The sequence below is a fragment of the Schizophyllum commune genome (genome assembly GCF_000143185.2).
Source record: "Schizophyllum commune H4-8 unplaced genomic scaffold SCHCOscaffold_3, whole genome shotgun sequence".
NCBI classification, from domain to species: Eukaryota; Fungi; Basidiomycota; class Agaricomycetes; order Agaricales; family Schizophyllaceae; genus Schizophyllum; species Schizophyllum commune.
The window spans coordinates 2,222,716-2,243,848 of NW_026089540.1; the positions used below are offsets into that span (position 1 = coordinate 2,222,716).

The 21,133-nt window shown below is 55.9% G+C and overlaps 12 protein-coding genes across 12 annotated transcripts; 6 read left to right on the plus strand and 6 right to left on the minus strand.

The window, feature by feature from the left end:
- Positions 1–57: 57 nt before the first annotated feature.
- Positions 58–1,512, minus strand: SCHCODRAFT_01150974 (uncharacterized protein; the record flags this gene model as incomplete). The annotated part of the gene is made up of 2 exons (XM_003034452.2): positions 58–291; positions 342–1,512. The coding sequence occupies one exon, from the start codon at positions 1,510–1,512 to the stop codon at positions 343–345; it is 1,170 nt and encodes a 389-aa protein (XP_003034498.1). The 3' UTR covers positions 58–291; position 342.
- Positions 1,513–1,965: 453 nt separating this feature from the next.
- Positions 1,966–2,311, minus strand: SCHCODRAFT_02490762 (uncharacterized protein; the record flags this gene model as incomplete). The annotated part of the gene is made up of 2 exons (XM_003034453.2): positions 1,966–2,190; positions 2,243–2,311. Coding segments are annotated over 2 exons (294 nt in total), but the record flags the coding sequence as incomplete, so codon positions are not given.
- A 1,171-nt stretch (positions 2,312–3,482) lies between these two features.
- On the plus strand, positions 3,483–4,421 carry SCHCODRAFT_01091135 (uncharacterized protein; the record flags this gene model as incomplete). The annotated part of the gene is made up of 5 exons (XM_003033866.1): positions 3,483–3,628; positions 3,681–3,734; positions 3,787–4,007; positions 4,063–4,240; positions 4,295–4,421. 5 exons carry the CDS (start codon positions 3,483–3,485, stop codon positions 4,419–4,421), a joined length of 726 nt encoding a protein of 241 aa, XP_003033912.1.
- Positions 4,422–4,643: 222 nt separating this feature from the next.
- On the plus strand, positions 4,644–6,485 carry SCHCODRAFT_02533110 (uncharacterized protein). Its single transcript, XM_050343559.1, has 2 exons — positions 4,644–4,716; positions 4,765–6,485. Exon 2 carries the CDS (start codon positions 4,777–4,779, stop codon positions 6,292–6,294), a length of 1,518 nt encoding a protein of 505 aa, XP_050201747.1. The 5' UTR covers positions 4,644–4,716; positions 4,765–4,776; the 3' UTR covers positions 6,295–6,485.
- SCHCODRAFT_02493135 (uncharacterized protein) lies at positions 6,445–8,067 on the minus strand (the record flags this gene model as incomplete). The annotated part of the gene is made up of 1 exon (XM_003034454.2): positions 6,445–8,067. The coding sequence occupies one exon, from the start codon at positions 8,065–8,067 to the stop codon at positions 6,445–6,447; it is 1,623 nt and encodes a 540-aa protein (XP_003034500.1).
- Positions 8,068–8,320: 253 nt separating this feature from the next.
- On the plus strand, positions 8,321–9,066 carry SCHCODRAFT_02698109 (uncharacterized protein; the record flags this gene model as incomplete). Its single annotated transcript, XM_003033868.2, has 4 exons — positions 8,321–8,695; positions 8,748–8,855; positions 8,905–8,996; positions 9,045–9,066. The coding sequence occupies 4 exons, from the start codon at positions 8,321–8,323 to the stop codon at positions 9,064–9,066; spliced, it is 597 nt and encodes a 198-aa protein (XP_003033914.1).
- Positions 8,977–11,467, minus strand: SCHCODRAFT_02533120 (uncharacterized protein). Its single transcript, XM_003034455.2, has 10 exons — positions 11,284–11,467; positions 11,175–11,230; positions 10,894–11,123; positions 10,738–10,835; positions 10,645–10,690; positions 10,206–10,594; positions 9,764–10,153; positions 9,630–9,711; positions 9,045–9,580; positions 8,977–8,996 (listed from the first exon to the last, which is right to left on the minus strand). Exons 1-9 carry the CDS (start codon positions 11,385–11,387, stop codon positions 9,200–9,202), a joined length of 1,776 nt encoding a protein of 591 aa, XP_003034501.1. The 5' UTR covers positions 11,388–11,467; the 3' UTR covers positions 8,977–8,996; positions 9,045–9,199.
- Positions 11,468–11,474: 7 nt separating this feature from the next.
- Positions 11,475–12,793, plus strand: SCHCODRAFT_02533121 (Thioesterase/thiol ester dehydrase-isomerase; the record flags this gene model as incomplete). The annotated part of the gene is made up of 10 exons (XM_050343560.1): positions 11,475–11,494; positions 11,591–11,660; positions 11,710–11,737; positions 11,788–11,813; positions 11,864–11,927; positions 11,985–12,002; positions 12,117–12,284; positions 12,345–12,410; positions 12,465–12,502; positions 12,559–12,793. The coding sequence occupies 10 exons, from the start codon at positions 11,475–11,477 to the stop codon at positions 12,622–12,624; spliced, it is 564 nt and encodes a 187-aa protein (XP_050201748.1). The 3' UTR covers positions 12,625–12,793.
- A 44-nt stretch (positions 12,794–12,837) lies between these two features.
- SCHCODRAFT_01212377 (uncharacterized protein) lies at positions 12,838–14,644 on the plus strand (the record flags this gene model as incomplete). The annotated part of the gene is made up of 2 exons (XM_003033870.3): positions 12,838–12,850; positions 12,903–14,644. Exon 2 carries the CDS (start codon positions 13,013–13,015, stop codon positions 14,642–14,644), a length of 1,632 nt encoding a protein of 543 aa, XP_003033916.1. The 5' UTR covers positions 12,838–12,850; positions 12,903–13,012.
- Positions 14,447–17,171, minus strand: SCHCODRAFT_02615735 (Sec1-like protein). Its single transcript, XM_003034456.2, has 9 exons — positions 17,003–17,171; positions 16,760–16,955; positions 16,614–16,693; positions 16,135–16,566; positions 15,760–16,080; positions 15,551–15,709; positions 15,397–15,504; positions 15,213–15,343; positions 14,447–15,161 (listed from the first exon to the last, which is right to left on the minus strand). Exons 1-9 carry the CDS (start codon positions 17,090–17,092, stop codon positions 14,738–14,740), a joined length of 1,941 nt encoding a protein of 646 aa, XP_003034502.1. The 5' UTR covers positions 17,093–17,171; the 3' UTR covers positions 14,447–14,737.
- On the plus strand, positions 17,120–19,027 carry SCHCODRAFT_01212379 (uncharacterized protein; the record flags this gene model as incomplete). Its single annotated transcript, XM_050341254.1, has 2 exons — positions 17,120–17,266; positions 17,551–19,027. 2 exons carry the CDS (start codon positions 17,120–17,122, stop codon positions 19,006–19,008), a joined length of 1,605 nt encoding a protein of 534 aa, XP_050201749.1. The 3' UTR covers positions 19,009–19,027.
- Positions 19,028–19,297: 270 nt separating this feature from the next.
- On the minus strand, positions 19,298–20,947 carry SCHCODRAFT_02493119 (uncharacterized protein; the record flags this gene model as incomplete). Its single annotated transcript, XM_003034457.2, has 1 exon — positions 19,298–20,947. The coding sequence occupies one exon, from the start codon at positions 20,945–20,947 to the stop codon at positions 19,298–19,300; it is 1,650 nt and encodes a 549-aa protein (XP_003034503.1).
- Between the last annotated feature and the right edge of the window lie 186 nt (positions 20,948–21,133).

The window sequence follows — 21,133 nt, forward strand, 5'->3', positions numbered from 1 at the left end:
CCGGCCCGGTCATCCGGATGGACCCACAACGACGTGGGCGTAGCCGTCCAGGCCAGGTCAAGGTCAGAAATATTGATACAGCTTCCTTTGCTACATATATACTGCTATAGATACGAAGTGCCCTACTTCCCGAGTATGTACTGCAAGCCGTTGTACATGTCAACGCTACAAAACAAACCAATAAACGGCGAACTGCACTCCGGGAGTTCTTGACTTTCTATCATCTTTTCTAGGTGGGCTTCCAAGGGCGAATCACTTCGGACACGAAGCCAGCCAAGCGTGAACGAACATCTGTCGAGTGCGCTTTAGCTAGGTTTCTTGAAGGACACTACAAATCTTACCTCAATCACTGGCTGTTGCTGACCCACTGTCCGACAGTCGGCCGTAAGGCTTCCCAGTCCCTGCCTTTTCCTCCTGAACATAGTCTCCAACAGCGGCGTCGACAAGGTCGACATTGCAATGCGTGATGAAGAGGTCCTTGAAGCCATTTAATCGCGAAGACCTCCCATCCGGCAAGCATGCCATCGCCTCCTCCCGCTCCTCCGAGTCCTCGGGAAATTGTTCCCATATCGCCTTTGCCAGGAAGTCCCGCCACTCGCTATTCTCTGCCTGCTCCTCCTCCGTCATGCCGTCAACTAAGAAGGCAGGGTACTCGTATAGGTAGTATAGCGGGCCGGTTTGCGCGTATTCCCAGTCGATCACGCTCGTCAGCTTCGGTTCTTCCCCGGTAACGCTCGGGTTCGAGAACATCAAGTTCTGCGCGTCGAAGTCCATGTGCATGAGCCTGAACGGTGGCGCCAGTGGCGGCCCCGGTTCTGCCGTGCACTCGCGCAGCAGCGTCGCCACCTCAGCGAGCTTCGGGCGCAGGTGTTCGGCGAGCTCGCCAATGACACTCAGGTACGCCTCGAGCCAGCTGAGCGTGTCGGTGAAGGGCCCCATGGCGTGTGCCTCGACGCGGTCCGTGCCACGCTGCCCACGCGCGTAGATGAGTGGCCCGACCGTGCCGTCGTCACGCAGCGAGCCGATCTTGTCGAAGCGAAGGGTGGCGAGCTGGGCGAGGACGCTGGCGATCTGGCGGAGGGCGACACGTTTGTGATCGTCGCTGAGTGCTGGCCACAGCGTGTCGAGGGGTGCGCCGGGCGCGCGGCCCATCAAGACGAATTGGGCGCCCACGCCGTTTGCAGGGTTTTCGGAGATGGCGAGGATGTCGGGGACGGGGATGCTGGTGTGCGTTCGCACGTATTGCATGGTGGCGGCTTCGCTGCGCAACTTCGCCGGCTCCTCTACGTAGCGCGAAAAGCGTGCGACGTAACCCTCCGGCGGGACGCCGTCCTCGCCATATACGATGAAGATCTCGTGTGCTCGTCCGCGGGAGGTGCGCTTCCAGGACGTGACCTTGCGCGCCACTGGGGACTCCAAGACCTGCCGCTGGAACGCGTCGAAGTCGAGCTTGAGCGGGGGCAGCTCCTCAGAGAGGAACTCCTCGTCGTCGGTCTCTTCGTAAAAGGACATGGGGGGATGGGTTGTGATGGTGATCGGGAGGTTTGTGGTTGAGAGTAGGAGTGATCTGAAGGGTGAGGCTGCCGCGGGGTCATCGTTGTCAGAGGCATGCGGATGCAGATTGCGCACCGCGATCGGGCGTGCCGGCAGGAACGGGCATGCGTCATTGTTCATTATGGCCTCCCGGCCATTGGTACGGTCCCATCCGCCTAGCTTGCGCTCCGGAGCACCTGAGATCTGTCGGGAACATGATGGAAGAGGCGTTTGCCGTCCGTGGGCCGATGTGCGCCGGTGTCGGGAACAACATACACACAAACGGCACCTATTGAAGGGCGAGTTTGTCGTGCATGTACTAGGACCTGAGGGCGACACACAAAAAACAAACAGACGCGGGATGGAGGTGTGTTGGCCAAGGCAAAGCCGATGTCTGGCAAATATATTACTCGACGTTAACGTAGGAACCTACTACTTAGAAGCAGGGGCCTCAGTTCCCTCGATCGCCGCCAATGCCTCCTTGTGTGCGGCCTCGATTTCTGCGCGTACTTGCTCGTCGGCCGCAGCAAGTAAAGCAGCTCGGTTCGCGTCGTCTTCTGCTCCAGTGAAGGCGGGCCGTGGAAGAGTTCGAGTGAGAACAGCCTTCTTGAACTGAGGCTCAGGCTCGCCCAGCAGTCGTGCTTTCCATCTTTGAGGCTGTAGGGAAGAAAATGAGGAGCAAGCTCAGTCGAAGTGAGAGGCGACGCACCTCAGAGAAGACGTGCTCCGTGTCACCCCAGTTGTAGAAGAACATACTATAGAAGGCGATACCTGGTAGAATAAAGAGACAATCAGCATGGGATGCATGACCAGATCATTGCCCACGCACTAGGAATAGCCGCGAACATCGACAGCCTCGTGAACCTGTAGAACCATGGCGGGCGGAAGTCCCGCGTCTCCCCCTCCGTCTTCGCGTTCGGTGATGAAAGACCAGACTCCTCAAGCGAGATCACAGGCTTCCCATCTTGGGGAGCACTGCCTCCATGTGTGTTGGTCGGTTTGGCGGATGCAGACGCGGTGGACGTCGAGAACGAAGGTCCTCGGAGTTTCCTGGCTCTACTGGTTCCTGCACATGTTGCTGAGCGCGATGCTACTCGAAGGTGTGCTTGTTGGACAAGGCGGGAGGACGCAGTGCCTCTGTACTGGGAGTGGGACGCCGAAGCAACTCTGGAGAATAGCCGAATGGAGGCAGACATGGGAACGGGGTCCAAGAAAATGTGGCGTTGCATTTGCCATCAAATGATGAACCGTGACACGTGTGACACGACTACTTGGTGTGCAGCGGTGCCATACAGTATATTCGAAGTACGGCCATGTTTCACTCTGGATACAGTAGAAAGGAGCAGCTGCTCACGACGGATGCGCTACATACTTATTTTCAGAGAGTGACTACATATTCATGTCACGTCGCCCACACAAGTTCACCTGCAGCGCTTTCGATTGTTCTATCCAAGGTTATGGGTTTATACGTTGCCAATATAATAGGCACATAGAACCCTTCTTTCCGATGACTACGTCTCTCGTCGGCGAGTCCTCCTCGTTCACACGCGTCAGCTTGCGAGAACTAGCGATAGCGTCGATAGCTTGTATTATGTCGTTCGACGCGATCAAAGCTCAGGAGACCCTCAGTGATCGCGGGGAAGTATGAGAGGCGGTTGCAGTCAATTTTTATGCTCCGAAGAAGACCAGGCTCTGGTGTAGGTTCCACAGGGGTGAGGTGGTGGTGAAAAGCCAAGGAAGTGCCGCCCTCCGCACGGAAGCGTGACTAGAGTGATGTCATGTGATGTGACGTCTGCGCGCCTTGACGCGAACCATCATCTCGTGTCTGCAGCGCGACTGGGCAGACCTCCGCACACACCTCTCTGTACACGCCCCTGCTTATGAGTATCCTACGCTCTTTTAAGGCGACACAGGGACTAGGCGCTCGTACTCTCTTCAACTCATCAAGGATGTCGCTTCCTCGGGACATACAAGAGTTCCTGGACGAGTATCACGGTCAAACCGATGACAAGTCCCTCAACGCAAACCTCGAATTTTACTCCAACACACGAAGATGCAGACCGGACAACATGCTCATTGATGAAATGCATGAAAAGTAGGCAAGCTCGGCGGCTGAACGCCTTCGTATTCCACTGACATCGTCGCAGGTGGTTCGGAGAATACGATAAACTGGAGCACAAGCACGGTTTCATACAGTGGCTGTACGAGTTTTGCTTCTTCTAATCCTTCATCTGAAGGAGACGTTGCCAACAGTTTTCCAATCCGCGAGTATGGCGTCAACTACGAGGCGCAGCCTCTGCAACCTCACGAAATCGAGGCTATGAGAGCGGACCCGGCCATAACTGCGCGTCTCATCAAGTCGTATAGCATGATGCTGGACTTCTACGGCATGCGACTCATATCCGAAGAGACGGGGCTTTTGGATCGCGTGCCACCTCCGCGCAATTTTGAGGCGCGGTACCGAAACCTCGTCAGTAAGTGTCGTCCATTTTTCCTACGAATGTGCTCAAACCTGATCTTTTGACTCAGGACATTCCCACAACAACCTGCGCATCTCCCGAATTTTGAAGTGCTTATCTGAGCTCGGCCTCGAGCGACTGAATGCGGGCTTCTTGCTCCACGTGCTCAGTGAGCAGAGCGAAGACGACGAGCTCAACACACCCATGCTCCAGAGCAGTATGGATAGATGGTGGGCGAATTGCATTCGGTGCGTTGTGATAATTGGACCGGCAGGATTCTGTGAACTCAACTCGCATTCTAGCAATGCCGCCGATCGTCAATGGATCGGAGAGCAGATTCGTACAGTGAGGTCAGGAAAGGGCTCATTCACGCGGGACATGTACAAGGATGCTTTGGAAAGGAGAAAGGCTACAGGATCGTTCAGCTAGGTCCCTGCTTTCTTGCTTGACAATGATGATTACCCGGTTTGGCCCTGGCTACGACGTTGTCTTCCGGTGGCTGCCAGGGCTGGCCAGTCTTTTCATCGGGATCTCAGCTGAGAATCCAAGCTGTGAGGAATCGCATTATAATCGAAGTCAGCGGACTTGTGGGTCCAGCGCACGTGAGCTGTGGTAATTGATCGGCCTGGGGTCAACACGAACTTGTCCTGGACCAACTTGCCGAGCGCGCGCAGCGCTGGTTTCCCCCTGCAGTAAGGAGTGAATCTTTGCAGCGCAAGTCGACGTATGTTATAATTGTGGTCGCATTGAACCATGTCTGACCTTGTGGAAGTCATATCGTGCCATGGCCCAGGATGACGAGCTCGAAGCTGTTCTGCAATCAGCGGCAACGCGAGGCAACCGTGACCTTATCCGCTCTGGCCATATACCCGACGCTCAAGGTCGAGCAGAGATTGTCGACGACATGCACGCTATTGACCGCGTCCGAGAGCGTATTGAGGCGCAGATGGAAGCACTTCGCCACCAACTCTCTCGCCTCGAGAGACAGAAGGCCGTGAGCAACGCGATGCTCTCGCCCATCCGCGTACTCCTGCCCGAGCTGCTGTCCCTAATCTTCGAGTTCGCCCTCCCGGATGACTGGTGGATGTACTCCGCTGGACGAAGGTCGCTGAACTTCGCCGAGGCCTGCACGACTTGGCGAGCTATCGCTCTCAGCACACCACCGCTGTGGAATCACATTACCATCGACCACCAGTTCCCAGTCAAGCGATGGCTCCCCGCGGTCCAGCGGCACTTGGCGCGGTCTGGGGAGGTGCTCCTGCACCTACGATTACTATTCGAAACCAACTTACGGACGGTCAAGTGGCTTTCGCCTGTACAGGAGTACCTGTATCCTCAATCCCATCGCTGGAAGGCTCTGACTATGGATGACCTACTGGAGAAGTTCGAAAACCTAGAGTTGTCTTGGCCGCGACATCTACCGCTGCTCACACATCTGCACCTCATAAGGAAGTCCCGCAGTCCGCCGCCCTTTCATCTCTTTGAAGATGCACCCATCACATCCCTCAAAATCACCCAGCTACATACGCCGGAGCGGATCCCTGCTCTTCCCGCGTCCTGGACCATCACCACTCTTGCCATCAATTGCCCGCCTTTTGAGGCCGAACCCGATTTCGAACGTTTTCTGGGCTTGTTCGCCGAGTGCAGCTCGACGGTGGAGCACCTCGATCTCTCTTGTACCCATATGACGAGGACTCCCTTGTCATTCTCCGGCGGGCTCCCCTTCCCCGCACTCAAGACGCTGAAGATGACCTACCACGCATCCCGCCTCTGCGTATACATCGGCGCGCCCAACCTCACCACGGTCTCGCTCCGCGGCTGCGCCTTCTCCACCCGAGGGCGTGACGCGTTCGATATGAACGCCTTCTATAACATGCTGCTGCATCCGCCGTCGCGAGCCTCCCTCACATCGGTCACTCTCTCCAACTTCGCGGGCGCGATGGACCCGCTGATCAACTGCCTGGACGTGATGCCTGTGGTGTCGTATCTGGAGATCGAGAATGCCGGGCGCGAGGTCCCGCGAGGGAATATCCTGCTTCGACCGCTGCTGGGAGCCTTGATTCGGGGAAAGGACGGGGACGCTCAGTCCACGGAGCGCCTACCGAGGCTAACAACCCTGGTTATGAAGTTTAACGGGCATGGGTGCGCAGGGGTGGACTTGCTGCGGATGATTGTTTCCTCGCGAGCGACGACTGATATGTACGAAGGGAAGGAGCTATTGGGGTTGGAGCGGTTCGAGACGGACCTTGGTCAGGATTGGGCTCGACCACTAGCATCCGACCTCAAGGAGCTTATAGTATAGCACTGGAGTTACAGAGTGATGATACAGAGGAAATGTACAGCGGACTGTAAAGTGGCGATGGATTGTGATTTGACATGCCCCTGCGGGATGCTGGAGACAACCGTTAGACTGCGCTCCGACGAGAAGAGAAGTCCACTTGCGGAAAGACTGTCATACATCCGGCGTGTCGAACTCTTCGTCTGTGTCCTCATCGCTTTCGACGGGAGCGAAAGGGTAGCCGAGCACCTCGTCAAGATTGGTATCGACTTTTTTCAGAAGAGACCAGCGTGGGACTGCACCATGCATCCAGCGCTTCACGGTCATCCTCGAGCTCCACATGATCGAAATCATCGCCCAAAGGTGATCGTCGTACTGTAGCTCGTCCGCGTCGACGAAATCGAGCTGGAGATCGGCGAGAACGGGGAGGAATTGCATGGACTCCGGCTCCGAGCGAGTGAGGGCGGTCATGATCTCCGCCGTGATATCGCGGGGTGGCTCGAACTGGTCTCCGTTGTCAGGGTATGGGGCATTCTCCAAGCGTAATGACTGCAGCGATGGGAGGACCCTGAGGGCCTGGATGACTGCAAAGGGATCCGCGGCCGCGATCTTGCACAGCTGCAAGGAGCGCATCGACTTGCAGCCGCCTGACTGTGCGACCATGCGTGCGAACGCGGTATGTTCGTCGACGCCTGAGGCCCGGAGTCCTTCGTCGAATCTCGCATTCCCAACGAGCTTCACGTTCTGCACTTTGGGAGCCGAGATGAGTCGGCACAGATGAATAGCAGCCTCTTCGAGTCGAAGGTCCTGGAGGAACGGGAACGTGATGCTGTCATCGTCGGACAAGTACCACAGCCCCCATCCGGAGCCCGACAGGCGCAGAGAGCGCAGGGTCGGCGCACACCGAAGAACGGCTGGTACACACGTGTCGACGTTCAGGACAAAGCCATGAGTCGAGTCGAAGACGATGGAGAGCGTTTCGAGGGCCCAGCACGAGGGGAAAACAATCGATCGATTCAGAGGCGAGTGAAGGTCAAGCCTGAGATCCTTGACGTTGGGAGCGTCCTGGAAGTACCCCATATGCGCCACGCATGGTTGCATGCCATTGTCGAGACCGAGGGCTAGAGTGTGAAGACGCGGGAGTGGAAGTGGCGGCTTTAGTGGCGACGAGAGGACATCGGTGGGGAGGAACTTCAGGGACGCTGTTTCCCAGCATCGTGACCGGGCGCAGGCTGCGTCCCATACCGCCGTGTTCCAAGCTAGCGGGTGCTTCCTGGACCTGAGGCCGTGGTTGATGAGGAAGGCTCGTTGCACATACGTATCCTCAATGAGGTTCATGTCCAGATGCAGGCTCTCTCCTGCTCTTTTTATCTCCGACAAGGCCTTCGTCTCCCAATCAGCACTGCGACGCATGGTGTCTCGGGAATAGAGGTGAATGGTTTTCCAGAGATCCGCCGTCCGATACGCGAGCGCGCGCCAGTAGCAGCAAACGTCGACGATATTGAGGCGACGGATCCCAAGCGGCATATCGCTCCAATCATCTGGGACAGCCGCAATGAAGATCTCGGATAGTATCTCTGCTGGAATGCGTCGGATAGGGGCAAGCAACGCCCGTTTTTGGAATATCTCCTTCTGGATCAAAGCCTGTCCCTCGCGCAGCGTCGCTATCTCCTTGTCGTATTCGTTGTCCTTTTGTGCAAGATAACGCAGCCTCTCTTCGATGAACTTCGTCTCCTCGGCGTTGGGAGTATACTTGTTGGACCACATGAGTTCGTCCAACCGACGATTGTTGGCCATAATCCGCCCGTGTGTTGATGGATCTGCCTCTTGGATAGTGTAAGACATTGGTTGCCGTCCATGAAGGAGTCAAAGCGTGAAGTAGAGACTGGGCAGCGAGAATCGTACCTCCCCACGCTCTCTGTTGTCCTGCTTTTGGCAGGTGAGGGTTTGAATCAAGGTGCGATGATCCCCGATCAGTGCGGTCTAAGACGCCGAGCACAACGCCACAAAGTAACGCGTCCTCTCCCGCTACCACCATCTTGTCCTCATCATGGGCTTCACCTTTCCCTCAAGCCAATCCGATAGAACGCGCGCGGTCAAGGAGCTGATGAGTCAGAAGGAGGCCACAGAGACTCTGATCGAAGAACAAGCGTCGATCCTGAAGTCCAATAACGCGACTATGCGCAGCCCCCTCGTTGACGCAGATGGCTTCCCGCGCGACGACATGGACATATATGCTGTCCGCGGCGCGCGCGTTCGCATAATTGAGCTGCGCAATGACCTGGATGACCTGATGAACAAGATCGGCAAGGCCCTTGAGGGCGTATACGATCCTGCCCTCATCGCGCCGAAGCCGTCAGAAGATGATTTACGAACGTTTGCGAAGGTCAACGCTGTCGCTCCAGGGAGTCCTGCAGCGGACGCAGTGAGTGCAATATGGTTGCTGCCTGCTGGCGTCCGCTTACCGCTTTCCAAAGGGTCTACAGAAGGATGACTTGATCGTCAAGTTCGGGCACCTTACGCACAAGTCTCTCACAGGAGGGTCACTGCAGCCAATCGCCGAGTTGGTTAACGCGAATGAGAATGTGCGTAACTTTTTCTCCCGCTCGAAACAGTGGCTGAACGTGATCATAGCGCCATGTCGTTATCAAGCTTCTCCGGTCTGGCGAAACAATCTTCGCGAACCTATATCCTCGTCAGGGCTGGGGCGGGAGGGGCATGCTGGGGTGCGTGATACTGCTCCATTCCGCAATATCCGCTCACATATTCCGTAGATGCCATATCGTGCCAGCATAGTCGAATTCATGAAGATGTACAAGACACGCTGTACTATTAGTGTACCAATATGCCAATGGAAACTCGCTTTCGCATCCTTCCTGAATACGGCAAATGCACGTCAGCTATATATTCCCTGATTCCCGCAACCAGGCTATAACTTTAGCGTTCCCCCAGAACCGAAGACCAACGCCCGATCATATGTCGTTCTCCGCTGCCCGTCAACCCTGGCATCCTTGAGCTCTCGAAGGTACGCGTTGGCGCCGCTCTCTCGCGCCCAGCGAGAGACGACTTCCGTGTCAAGATCGGCTTCGGGCTGGTTGGTGCTGACAGACCAGCGAGCGTGCTCGATCAGGAAGAGCGCCGACAGCGTACAACCCATGAGCATCAGTGCGGGCCGCGGTACGAGAGGCGTCGTTGTTTGGGCAGCGAAGCAATCGCTGAGCTCGTTGATGCAGGCATTCAACACCTGGATTTCATTTGCGATCTTCTCTTTCACTGACGGCGGCACGGCTTGCAGCACTGAATGGGCCCACTGCGCGTACGTTAGTACGCCGGCACTGGACATCCTTGAGGTCACTTACCGTTCTGAACACCCCGACAGCATCTCCCTTCATCGCGCGCGCAAGGTCAAGCGACAGTACAGTGGTGGTGCCCTCCCAGATCCTAGTTGAGGAGAGGTCAGTCCGAGCCGCCAACGTTGACTGTCTTCACTCACCTCTCGACCATAGCGTCCCTCAGCAATCTCGGGATATCATTTTCCTCCATATAACCGTTCCCACCCAGGGCGGACATCGCGTCCGCAATTGCCGGCACCGCCTTCTCCGTCGCAAACGCCTTCACCGTGGGCGTCATGATTCGCAGCAAGTGCCGCTCCTCCGTGCTCGCCGTCCCGTACTCGCTCTTTCCTAGCAGGTGCACGACGCCGAAGGAGAAGTGCGTCAGCGCGCGATAGGTAAGGTGGAGGCTGGCGAGCTGCGCAACATGGAGGGGCGTATCCTGCAGGAGCTGGGCGCCGCCGCGGATCTTGCGCACTTTGGCGTAGGAGGTGGCGATGAAGAGGCTCCGGCGGAGGGCGCTGACGGAGTGTACGGCGGACCAGACGCGGCTTGGGTTTTGTCAAGAGGGCAGGTGGAGGGAATGAAGGAGGAGAAACGTACGTGATGTTCAGCACCGGCGTGATGAGCTTGACGCCCTGGTTCTCAGGTCCTACGCGGTAGCCCTCCGTCCCTTCGAGGGAAAGTTCTGCTGTCGGCAGCGCCTTCGTGCCGAACTTGTTCTTAAGACGGTGAACGAAGATGTTGTTGCTGATGGGCGAGACAGCTGGATCGCCGAGCAAAGGCTTGCGAAGCGGGACTAGGAAGAGGGAGAGTCCGCGGGAGCCGCTGCTCGCAGGGCCGCTGCGACCGAGAGCCAGGGCAACATCGCTGTCGGTGGCGCTCGAGAACCATTTAAAGCCATCGAGGGTGTATGCTGGGCCATATTCGTGAGCTCTACCTGTCGAAGTCGCTACGGTCTCCGTTTGGGAGACGTCGGAGCCACCGGGACGCTGGCTGGAAGTGAGTGATCGTGTTGCAGACCAGGGGAAGGTGCGCTAACCTCTGTCATCCACTGGCCTGCAGTGAAGGCATGCTCTGGATTGCGGCTACAGCGAAGTCAACAGATCCCTTCGAGGCATAGCAGGATTCCTACCTGATCAAGCGAGGGAAAATATCCTTCTTCATTGCCGGGGTGCCCATGAGCTCAATGACTCTTGCGCAGCCATCCGTCATGCTGATGGGGCAGAAGATCTATATACCATTTGTAAGTCTCAGGGTCGCTTTCGACGATGCATCGTTGAAGGCTCACCGTATGCATGTCGCCAGTCATCATGAGCACGCGGGCGAAGCCATCGACGCGACTGAACTCGCCATGTTTGCGCTCGTAGAAGAGAGCAGGCAGGCCCTCCTTCTGCGCGATGGCCTTCAGCTTGCGCCAACCCTCGCTCGTTTGGAGGCGGTCGACCCGGCGTCCCCATTGGTCATACTGAACGAGTGTGGGGTCGCTGACTTCACCTCTACGGTGAATATCACGTATAACTGGCGAGTGGTCCAGTCAGATGCTGAAGAACGTGGCGAGCAGGAAAATACCTGTGTTGATGTCGTCGCCCAGGCGCACGAGGTCAGGCTCCAGCTCGCGGAATATTCTGTTGTCTTTGAGATTCTGCATACTCGCTTCATGTCTCGAGCAGGAACGTACTCATCTGGAAGTATCCGCTTCAGCAAAGATTGCAGTACCGGGTCAGTGGTGTACGAGTTTCCCTCCTCGTAAGGGGGAATCTGGAACCCTTGTTCAACGCGCATGGTGGGAAGCAGGAACGTAGACGACTCTACTCAACCCAGGTCTCCTGTAGCCGTATATATGCTGCAACATGCCAACTTCTTGTTCTCATGACCAGGTCCGGTTTCTTGTGAGTCCGGGGCACCGACAGCTCGTGCTCGGGGGATACCCGATTCTGTTTTCGGCATCTGCCGGGTGTACAGACACGTGTCGGATGCTTCCGTAGGTCGTCTCCTGCGCTCACGGCAACTCAGGGATCGTTGGACATGGCCGCTTGCTTACGCTTTACCCGAAGGGTACTGAAAACTGCTTTATCTTCCCACTTAACCCACTGATTGTCTACAGGTATGGAAGTCCTTCATAGACAACAAGGGTATGGAAACGCCCAAGCATTCGTGGAGCTGCGATAGCTGAATTCGCCAGGCCATGACGCCCAATGCTTTCCCAACGTAAGCTCATTCAAACTTGACTGAATATATCTTGGTGAACTATTTTGTAGCTCAACATTGTGAGCGCGAAGCCGGGCGAGGTCATCACTTCGCTCAAAATCGAGCAATATAACCGTGAGTGATGTTCACATTGAATCCTTTGAGTCGGTTGACTCCGTCCAAAAAATCCAGTCAACCGTGTCGGGGTGAGTGATCCTCTCCTCGAATGTGATGCCCTATGAAATGACCACTATCCCTCTCTTAGACCGGTAAGCTCGTCCTGTAATCATTTTCGTGCATAATTTGACGTCTCGGGCTATGAAGTCCACGGTGGCCTGATCATGTCACTGACTGACACCCTTGGATCCCTGGCTGTGGCGACCAAGGGCCATTGGATGACTGGTGTCTCGACCGACATCGGTACCTCGTTTGTGCGACCTGGCGGGAAAATTGGCGACCACCTACATGCGAAGGCCGTCTTGACAGGCCTGGGTAGGCTTGATCTCCGCTCACATGAAAGCGCAGCTGATGAATCTATGGCTCGACATCCAGGTAAACATCTAGCCTACACGCGCGTCGACTTCACGAACGCTAAGGGCGAACTCGTTGCATACGGCCGTAAGTGATGACTTTTCCGTGTGTTCACGCCTAACAAACGACTTCTGCCTTTAGATCATACAAAGTATGTTGGAAAGTCTGGACATCATGATGTGAGCATCCCAACTCGTCCTCTCATCGCTCTTACGCAGGACTGATGGTTCCACAGAAGAACGTAACTTTCACGGAGGACGGGGAAACCGTCGTACACGGAGAAGACCTAGACGTTGACTAGTAGATGTACAGTGGTATGGACTGATTAGACATCCTCTGCTTTCCTCCATGTTCTTGACGAACGCGCATTCGATGCAACATTGAGGCCAACAGCCAGGCCGAATCACGCGCGATAGCACGTGTGTCCCTTGGGCTTCAGCAATCGTTCTAATCTTATCCCAACGATCCTGACTTCTACCACCACCAGCGAGTGCTTGGAGGGTCATCACGTGCGAGCTAATCTAAGAGTGAGCTAGCCGCACTTTCCGTTCCGTAATGTTGACCGGCTTTCGTTGTCAGCTCTTCCCTCGCCTGTGACACACCACTTGTACAATCGCGAAGATCGTCGCAGATCTTCGGCCTCGCTCTCTTGTGCTCGGTGTCACTAGTATCGCCGAAGCATCAACGCAATGGATCATACCACGATCATCGAGGAGGCCGCTAGGCTCGCCAATATACAACTCAACCGCGAAGGCTACGTCCCCGACGCCCATACTGCCAGTCTGATCGCCGCGCACGCTTCTCACCTGGAAGAGATCGAGAAGGGCCTCTGCTCCCAGCTAGCGAAGTTGCAGGTGGAGATTGACGCTGTCCGCCTGCAAGCCGCCGTCAATCGGTCTGTCCTTGCGCCCATTCGACGCCTCCCTCAAGAGCTACTGGCTGACATATTCCTGCGCATCGCGGCTGATACGTGGACCCAGAGTCCGTCCGGGCGTATGCGCCTGCGAGTGTCCGAGGTCTGTCACACTTGGCGCTTGATCGCCCTCGCTACGCCTGCGCTATGGGCCAACATTCATTTTCAGCTTCAAAACGAGGTCGATCCCTCTTATTGGGCTGAAGCGATCCAGTGCTGGTTCCAAAGGTCTCAGAATATGCCAATACGGCTGTACATGAACATCGACCGCTACTACACGCCTTTCACAGAAGCGCCGGAAGCTTGGGACATCTATGGGTCTATCGCGACTCGGTCATCCCAGCTGCGCTCATTGAGCCTTTGCTACCTGCCCGTCCTGTCGTACCGAGAGTTCGAAGGCAAGCACTGGCCTATTCTCCGCGAGCTGCGTCTAGATCTCGGCGATATCAGGAATCGTGAGTTCCTCGATACATACACTATTCCCCTCCACGCATTCGAGCACGCACCACAACTCCAAAAACTACGCCTGCAATACCTGACCTTTCCCGAAAGACTGGTCGTCCCGCCCTCATGGAAGCTCACTCACCTCAGCATCATTTGTGGTGACGGAGCAGAGTATCGGCCTGCCCTCGCACCCTGTTTGCAAGCAATTTTGTCCTGCGCCCCTCACCTCCTGGATTGCCGGATTGCGATAGGCTATCTTGACCTCTTTCCCATTGATCAAGACGATACTTCGCAAAGGACAATCTTCCCCGTTCTCAAGCGACTCAGCCTCTCTCAAGACGCGCTCGACTTCGCGTTCTACATGACAACGCCTGCGATCGAGAGCATTGTCCTCACTGCGCACGAAACATCCTTTGACGATGAGCAAATGCTTCGATTCATTGATTTACTGCAGCGCTCGAGCTTCTGCTCGCGCTTACGATCACTGAGCATGCGTTCGTTCTCTGACTCACCGACTCATCTCCTGCGCTGCTTGCAGCTGCTGCCATCTCTCACAACACTCACCTTGTGCAACAAACCAGAGGCAGGCGTGCGTCAGTCCGGTCCGCTCATTTCTGGGGAGTCACTCAGGGGCTTGACTCGCGACGAGATCCGGCCGGAAACGCTGCGCCTCCTCCCGCGCCTATCCCATCTTACCCTGGTCACTCGCAGATCAGAGCGACACCCTCGCGATGGAATCCTGGATCGCGAGATCTGGAGGCTCGCGCAGTCGCGGCAGAAGCGAGGCATATTCGTCGACGGCCAGGAATTGGCAGTCGTTGAGCTCCATACAGACCATCCTGGGCGCTGGCCTCCAGAGGAGTATACGCCAGACGACGGCGATGTTACGATCTACCAAGATGCATCACTACCCAGCTTGGATAACACCGACGTCGATTCCCTCTTCGACGAGGAGTCGGGGTAGTATTCGCCTTCTGGGCAGACTACGCAGAGATACATACAAGCAGTGGTATCACTCGCCCTCATACATTCTCATTCTTGCGCCTGCATGCATAACTTATGGTATCTGAATCCTATCCACACCCTCCTTCACCTTCCCGAACAAGCTCATGACGCCCTCCCGGATCCCCTCTGCCTGTACGCCCACCTGCTCGCCGCTCGTGCGGTATACGCCCGTTCCAGCGGGGCCGCCCAGGCTCACGTTCACGCCCCCGAGGTTCAGATTCAACACAGGCGCGTTCGACGCGGACTCGGGCGGAGGCTCGTAGACGGATGCCGGAAAGTTTTGCGCGGCGGCGCGCACCATCTCCAGGTAGCTCGACGAGTTGTGGACGCAAGAGCCGCCCAGGAGGAAGCGCGTTCCTGTTGCAGCGGTGACATTCCCATCGGAGGCGGAGACGGGATCTTGGTTGAAGAGGGTTACGGTGCGGGCCTCTTCGTAGGTGGTGCCACCGATCATGAATATGATTACGTCCTGTGGTCTGAAGGGCTGGTGTTAGGTACCGGTAGGGATGGAAAAGATGTATACGAACCTTTGCAATCCCGCGTTTGGTCCCGGGCTTTCGATAAAGGGATAACTGGTGTCTCGTAACCGACCGCGAAGGAGGTTTTCCATCGTTGTGGATAGGTGTGGTCGATGTTGCGTGTAGACGTTTTCGACACCCTGAAATCATGTCAGTACGCCTAGTGGCGTCCGTTTAGGATGAGATTTCGCACCTTCAGGCCTTTCAACGCAGACCGACCTTTTGCTAGGAGCGACTCAGTGGAGAATAGGTCGTCTTGACGTTGATCATGGCCGGCGATGTTGAGGAACACGTACACCAGCTGCATACTATCAGCTCAATTGCAGAAAGACCATCGAGACACGAACCCGCGCATCTTCTCTTGGTACACCGTTGGACAAGAGCAGGTTTATCAATGTGGCGATGTTGGCCGTCTGAGTCTTCTGGTATCGCAGCGCATAGAGTATAACTAGCCGCAGTTTATGCCAGGGCGACACCGTCGAGTCTGTGACTATCGCTTGCACTTCCTAGACGGTGGTTAGCGTACATGGCTCTGACGGTTCTCGCGGATGCCCACCTTGATATCCGCACCAGAACTTGTTGCTAATCCCTGCTCAACCTCGCCGATGACGAGCAGCTTGTCCCGCTCTACCAGACGACTGAGCTCGCCAACGAGGGCGACGTGTTTGCTGACATTGCCGCCAAGTTTACGGAACTCAGGGTACTCCTCGACAAACCGCTTCATGTCGGATATGGAGTTGATAGCATTCGGTGCGTGCGCGGCGGATCGCGCTTGGTACGACTGCACGTACTCCTTCAACGAGCCACCGAGATCACCGAAGGTAGATAGGTGGTGCGCTTGGAAGAATGGGTCGGTGGAAGTGGTGAGGGTGATTTCCTGTGGACAGATTAGCACTAGGCATTGTTACTACGAAGCGTTCGGCGGACGTACGGATAGCTCTGGCCTAATATCTGGCACGGTACGCAGACTGACGCGGCCATTCTGTATCCCGAGCAACTCGTGAACCATCGCCTGGTACGTCCATTGGGATAGGAGAGGTGTCACAGGATCATTCCGCCTGTCGAGGATGAGAAGTAGCGGTGGTATCTGGGTAGGGCGGAAGTCGAAGAGTTGCTCTTCTGCATGGATGCGGTGCTGGATCTCGCCTGCAAGCTTGTGCGCCATACCGCTCATCTTCTCGTAGCGTATTGTCGGCTTCTTCTTGAGACTGAGTAGCACTGCAGTGATCCCCTGTACGGCACGTTCCAACGCTTGTGGGTTCCATGAGTTTGGATTGGATCCGTATAGTGGTTTCTCGGCGGAGGGTGTCTGGTTGAGGGAGAACAGGGATGGGAGTAGTGGTGCATAGTCCGCGAAGTACTCCTAGGCGCGAGTTAGGGCCAATCTATGAGCGATAGCATCGTACGCACCTGCACCTCCCTCACCACCTCATACTCGTCCGCTTCCGCTAACCTCTCAATGGCCGACTTGGTGAGGATGTTGCTGAAGTCTGCGCGTCGGGTTAGCGAGCCGGCGAACGCGCAATGCACGGTGTATATGATTCACCACGACTGACACAGGTAATACTCTCCGTACTTTGGCTCCTTCAGCTCAAGTTGCATCGCTTCGAGGCTGTCTTCATTGTTCTGGAGGAAGCAGACACACTTCATGTGCGTCATGCGCTCGCGCTTCTTGTTGTCGATGCGGTCGGTCAGGTACACCTGGTGGGCCAGTAGTGTGGACTGTGTTGAGGCTAGAGAGACGATGGGGGTCTGCTATGATCAGATCCCTGCAGCTATGGGGGGAATGCACCGCGCACCGTATGTGAGTCTAGCAGGAGGACCTTCATCGCCGAGGGTTCTGAGACCATCCGCGTAACATAAGTCTCGACTGCCTTGACAACGTCCATCGTGGCGACTGGGCAGAGCCGCTGCCGATGTCTACGACTTTGGGAGAATCCGACGTGAACGTGAAGGTCAAGGCGCGCTACGGCGCGGCATCATTCGCGAGTCGCGACGAACCACGCGTCGCGATCTCTTTCCTTCTACCACCATTACCCAACCTCTTGCTCCATCTTCTCACCGTATGAAGCCTCTGTAATCCTTCTCGAGTGGGTATCCATACGTCGTACTGCATCGAACTCTTCATAGACCAATCAGCAGTAACATAAGTTGCGCGAAGGTAAGCCCTCACTTCAGCATCGAAAACACTCTCGTTGTTCATAAAGGTCCAATATACAGTAAATATGGATTCTCCAGCAGAAGTCTTCCTTCAGCAAACAGGGAATACTGTATCATACCAACATCTACGTGACGGATATCTTCCCTCGGAGCAAGCTACCTCGGGCTCAGCGCTCAACTAGAGCAGCTGAAGGACCTATCTAAGCGACTGGAGGAAGACGCAGCCCGCTCTGTGGAACTTCGCACGAGGGCTACGGACCAGGCGAACATTCACACCTGCCTGCTTGCACCTGTACGCCGACTGCCCGTCGAGACTTTGACGCAGATATTCGAACAAGCCGTTCCTGTCGATTGGCGACACCACAGCATCGGTACGAAGACACTCAACTTCGCCCAAGTCTGCTATAGATGGAGGATGGTGGCTCTGGGGACCGCAAAGCTGTGGACACATATCAACGTTGACGCGAAATGCCCCACGCACGGGTGGAAGGACGCGGCGCTCGCATTCCTGCAACGGTCTTATCCTGCACCTCTCGCCATCAGCTTCGATCTCTTCACGAGGGTCGGCTGGTACAAGACGTTCGAGGATGTTTACCTGCACGACGAGTTCTGGAGCGATCAGGTTTGGTCGGCTATGTGTGCGCAGGCAGGGCGATGGAAATACGTTGCATTCAAGCACATGCCACCCCGTGCCCTGCATCAGCGACAGCCTCCTCTAACGCTTTCCGTCCTTGAGCGACTGGCTATCACCTCCCATGAGACAGACGGGATCGCACTGGGCTTCTTCGAGGGTGCCCACAACGTACAGCGCCTGTCCATCGACTACCACCACATGCCTACCCCGTTGGTCCTTCCAACGGCATGGAAACTCACGGATCTGACTATCAGATGCGGAGAGGGTGCACTCGGCAACGTCAGGGCCAGTCTTGGTCCATGTCTCCAAGCCATAGCCGCGTGCAGTCCTACGTTGGAATACTGCCACATAACAGCCATCGGGTTCAACGCTCGTCATTGTGGCACCGAGAAGCCGACGGCGTATCCTGCTCTCAAGGAGCTCATCCTCGTCGGTGCTGCTCACTTCCTGACCCTCATCACCGCGCCGAGCCTCGTCGGTGTGCACCTCGATACCACATCCGTACCACAGGCCAACTCCTGGAATGACCTCCCCGCCTTTGAGGATATGGTCGTGCGGTCGTCTGGATGCCCTAACCTACGCGTCCTCACGCTCACCAACGTTCAGCAATCGGTGCATAATTTGGTTCGTTGCCTCAGGCGTCTTCCGTCGCTCACCTCTCTATCGATCACGGACAACGAGGGCCTCGAATACCCCGGGGCGCACGCGTTGGTGCAGGAGGAGCTGGTGCGGGCATTGACGCGTACGAAGCGGTCGAAAGAGAGCCTCCTTCTCCTCCCAAGTCTCAAAGACCTCTCGCTCTTCTACCATCGCTCGCTCTACGAGGAGGAAGACGAAGACGAGCTCCAGTACTACGACCCGGACAAATACATGCGGAGGGCCATGAACAGGATGGAGGGTTCGCGTTCTCGGCGCATAGTCGGAAAGGGCCTCGTGCTCGAAGCGCTGGAACATATTGAGACGGACTGTCGGGACTTCTGGGACGGGGAACTGGAAAAGCTCGAAGATTGATCCGTACGCTAGCTTCAACTCGATATCAATAGCCGAACATCATCCTACCTGTTCTGCTCGGACTGCGCTCTCGAGACATTCAGAGTGCATGGGCATAGTAGCCAAGGTAGGCTGCCGACACCGTGTTATATGCGCGGTCGTGGCCGTAGGCAAGCGACTTCCGAATGGCGTTCTTTCTCTCCAAACTGATCCTGAAAGCTTGAAGGTGATCATGAGATATGCGAGTAAACAGGACTAGTGAATCCAGATGCTCGTATACATCCGGGGGTACATTCAACAGGCTCGCCACCTAATCACTGTCGATTTCCTCTGAATCCCATTCCGTATGGCGCACCTTTGGGTCAAGGCCCTCGTCATAGTGGATACAGTCCGGGTACTGTCCCGACTGCACGATTCCCGCGGGTGGCAGATAACACTGTGCATCAACCTGCACCTGCAAGACAGCCAGTTCACTGCCATCGAGCATGAGCCCCTTCTTGCTACGTGACCGCGCCATCAGCCATAGTGCACTGTCCACATCCGTAAGATCTACATGGAAATCGGGGGAAGAGCCGAATTGCAGGCGTAGGCGCGAGAGGTGAGGGAGCAGGCGCAGGCTGTCCGCGTCCGCTTCGTCTCGCGTAAGAAGCTGCAGGATGCCTTCCGATATCACCACAGCGTCCGTCTCTGGAATGTAGTACGCTGGGTTACGCAGTGCGAGCGTCGTGATGGAAGGAAGAAGCATGAGGCAGTCGTCGATGTCGTCGCCGATGTCGGGAAACATGCGCAGGTCGAGCCTCTGCAAACGCGCGCAGAACGAGGAGTGCTGCACCATCTCGGTAAACGCGGAAAACAGTACACCATCGTCGTCATGATATTTCCCAGTGAGCACGACACTCTCGATCTCGGGAGCGCTGATGAAGTGACAAAAGTGGATAGCTGCTCGCGAGAGGTGAAGCCGTTTCAAAGCAGGAAAAAAGGTGCGCTGCTGCTGGCTGAGCATAACTGCAACATCATCGAAGATGTCCGCCTCGAGAGTGCAATGCTCCAGAGAGGGTGCACGGGAAAGCACTGCCTGGACGCAGGGCGCGATGTCGGGCTGGAATGCCCCTATTGAATCACCGCAGACAATTTTGAGGCGAGTGATCCTCCACGAGGAAGGAAGGACAAGGTTCGACGGCTCCGCACAATACCAGAGGTGAAGCGTCTGTACGTGAGGTGCATGCTTGAACGTATGAAAGGGAAGAGGACCCGCTAAGATAGATTCCCAGTTGTCTGCTCTGGGAGCTCTGAAGCTGAGCATGAGCTTGCGAAGGAGGGGAAAATGTTTGTCTTCAAAGACAGAGTACTGCCCGATAGGAACCCTGGACAGAGAAAGTGAGTGCAACCTGTGGGTTTGACTCGCAATGTATGACCAAATATTTGTATCCTCCGCCGCTTTGCCAATCTCGCGGTCAAAGTTGGACGCGTCGATGGATATGCGCAGGGAAACCTGCCTCGACCTGAAAAGGTAGCGGTTCGCGACGTCCACCCACTGCAGGGCTTCCTGAGCACTGCTGGGCCGGATATTGAGATTCGCCCAGAGCGCCGCCGTCCCCAAGGCTGTTTCGCGCCACGTATAGCACACCTCAGCTATATTGAGCGGGGTGCGGCCAGCGGGGTGATGATGATAGTCCGTAGGCAAAGCAAGCAGGAAGATATCAGATAGGATTTCCTGTGGTAGGCGCCGGACGGGTGCCAACAGAGACTTTGTGATAGCTGACTGCCGGCGGATCGCACCGAGACGCGCCTGCGGTGCTGCTATTTGAGCATTGATCTTTGAGTCAAGATCGTCTAGACGTAAGGCATGTGCGAGCAGGACTTCAGTAGTATGGCTATCCGGAATGTAGCCTGTTCGACAACGATCCATGGTAGCAAATCTGGCAGCCTCTACGATGACTGGACCCTCGTCGATGTCCATAGTGAAACGAGTGCTCAGGACGCCGAATTGGCAGGAAAGGAGATGAGATTGTTGAATGATCTCAGCTAATTAAAACATCAACTGGTAAGCGCGACAGGAAATCTGGTACTTACTTACGACGGCACCCTGAAGCCTACTTGGACGATGCCACAAGGACAAGAAGCTAGCTCTTTGGACCAGCTTCGA

What these genes read in the sequence shown, in the direction of transcription:
- SCHCODRAFT_02533110 (XM_050343559.1), top strand. Translation starts at nt 4,777, where the DNA reads ATGGCCCAGGATGACGAGCTCGAAGCTGTTCTGCAATCAGCGGCAACG.
- SCHCODRAFT_02533120 (XM_003034455.2), bottom strand. Translation starts at nt 11,387, where the DNA reads ATGCGCGTTGAACAAGGGTTCCAGATTCCCCCTTACGAGGAGGGAAAC. An exon ending in AAGCGGATACTTCCAGATGA is followed by an intron (nt 11,231 to 11,283) that starts GTACGTTCCTGC and finishes CAAAGACAACAG; the next exon opens with AATATTCCGCGAGCTGGAGC. An exon ending in CTGTCGGGGTGTTCAGAACG is followed by an intron (nt 9,581 to 9,629) that starts GTAAGTGACCTC and finishes ACGTACGCGCAG; the next exon opens with TGGGCCCATTCAGTGCTGCA.
- SCHCODRAFT_02615735 (XM_003034456.2), bottom strand. Translation starts at nt 17,092, where the DNA reads ATGGACGTTGTCAAGGCAGTCGAGACTTATGTTACGCGGATGGTCTCA. An exon ending in GTTCTGGTGCGGATATCAAG is followed by an intron (nt 15,710 to 15,759) that starts GTGGGCATCCGC and finishes ACCACCGTCTAG; the next exon opens with GAAGTGCAAGCGATAGTCAC. An exon ending in CCAAACGCGGGATTGCAAAG is followed by an intron (nt 15,162 to 15,212) that starts GTTCGTATACAT and finishes CCAGCCCTTCAG; the next exon opens with ACCACAGGACGTAATCATAT.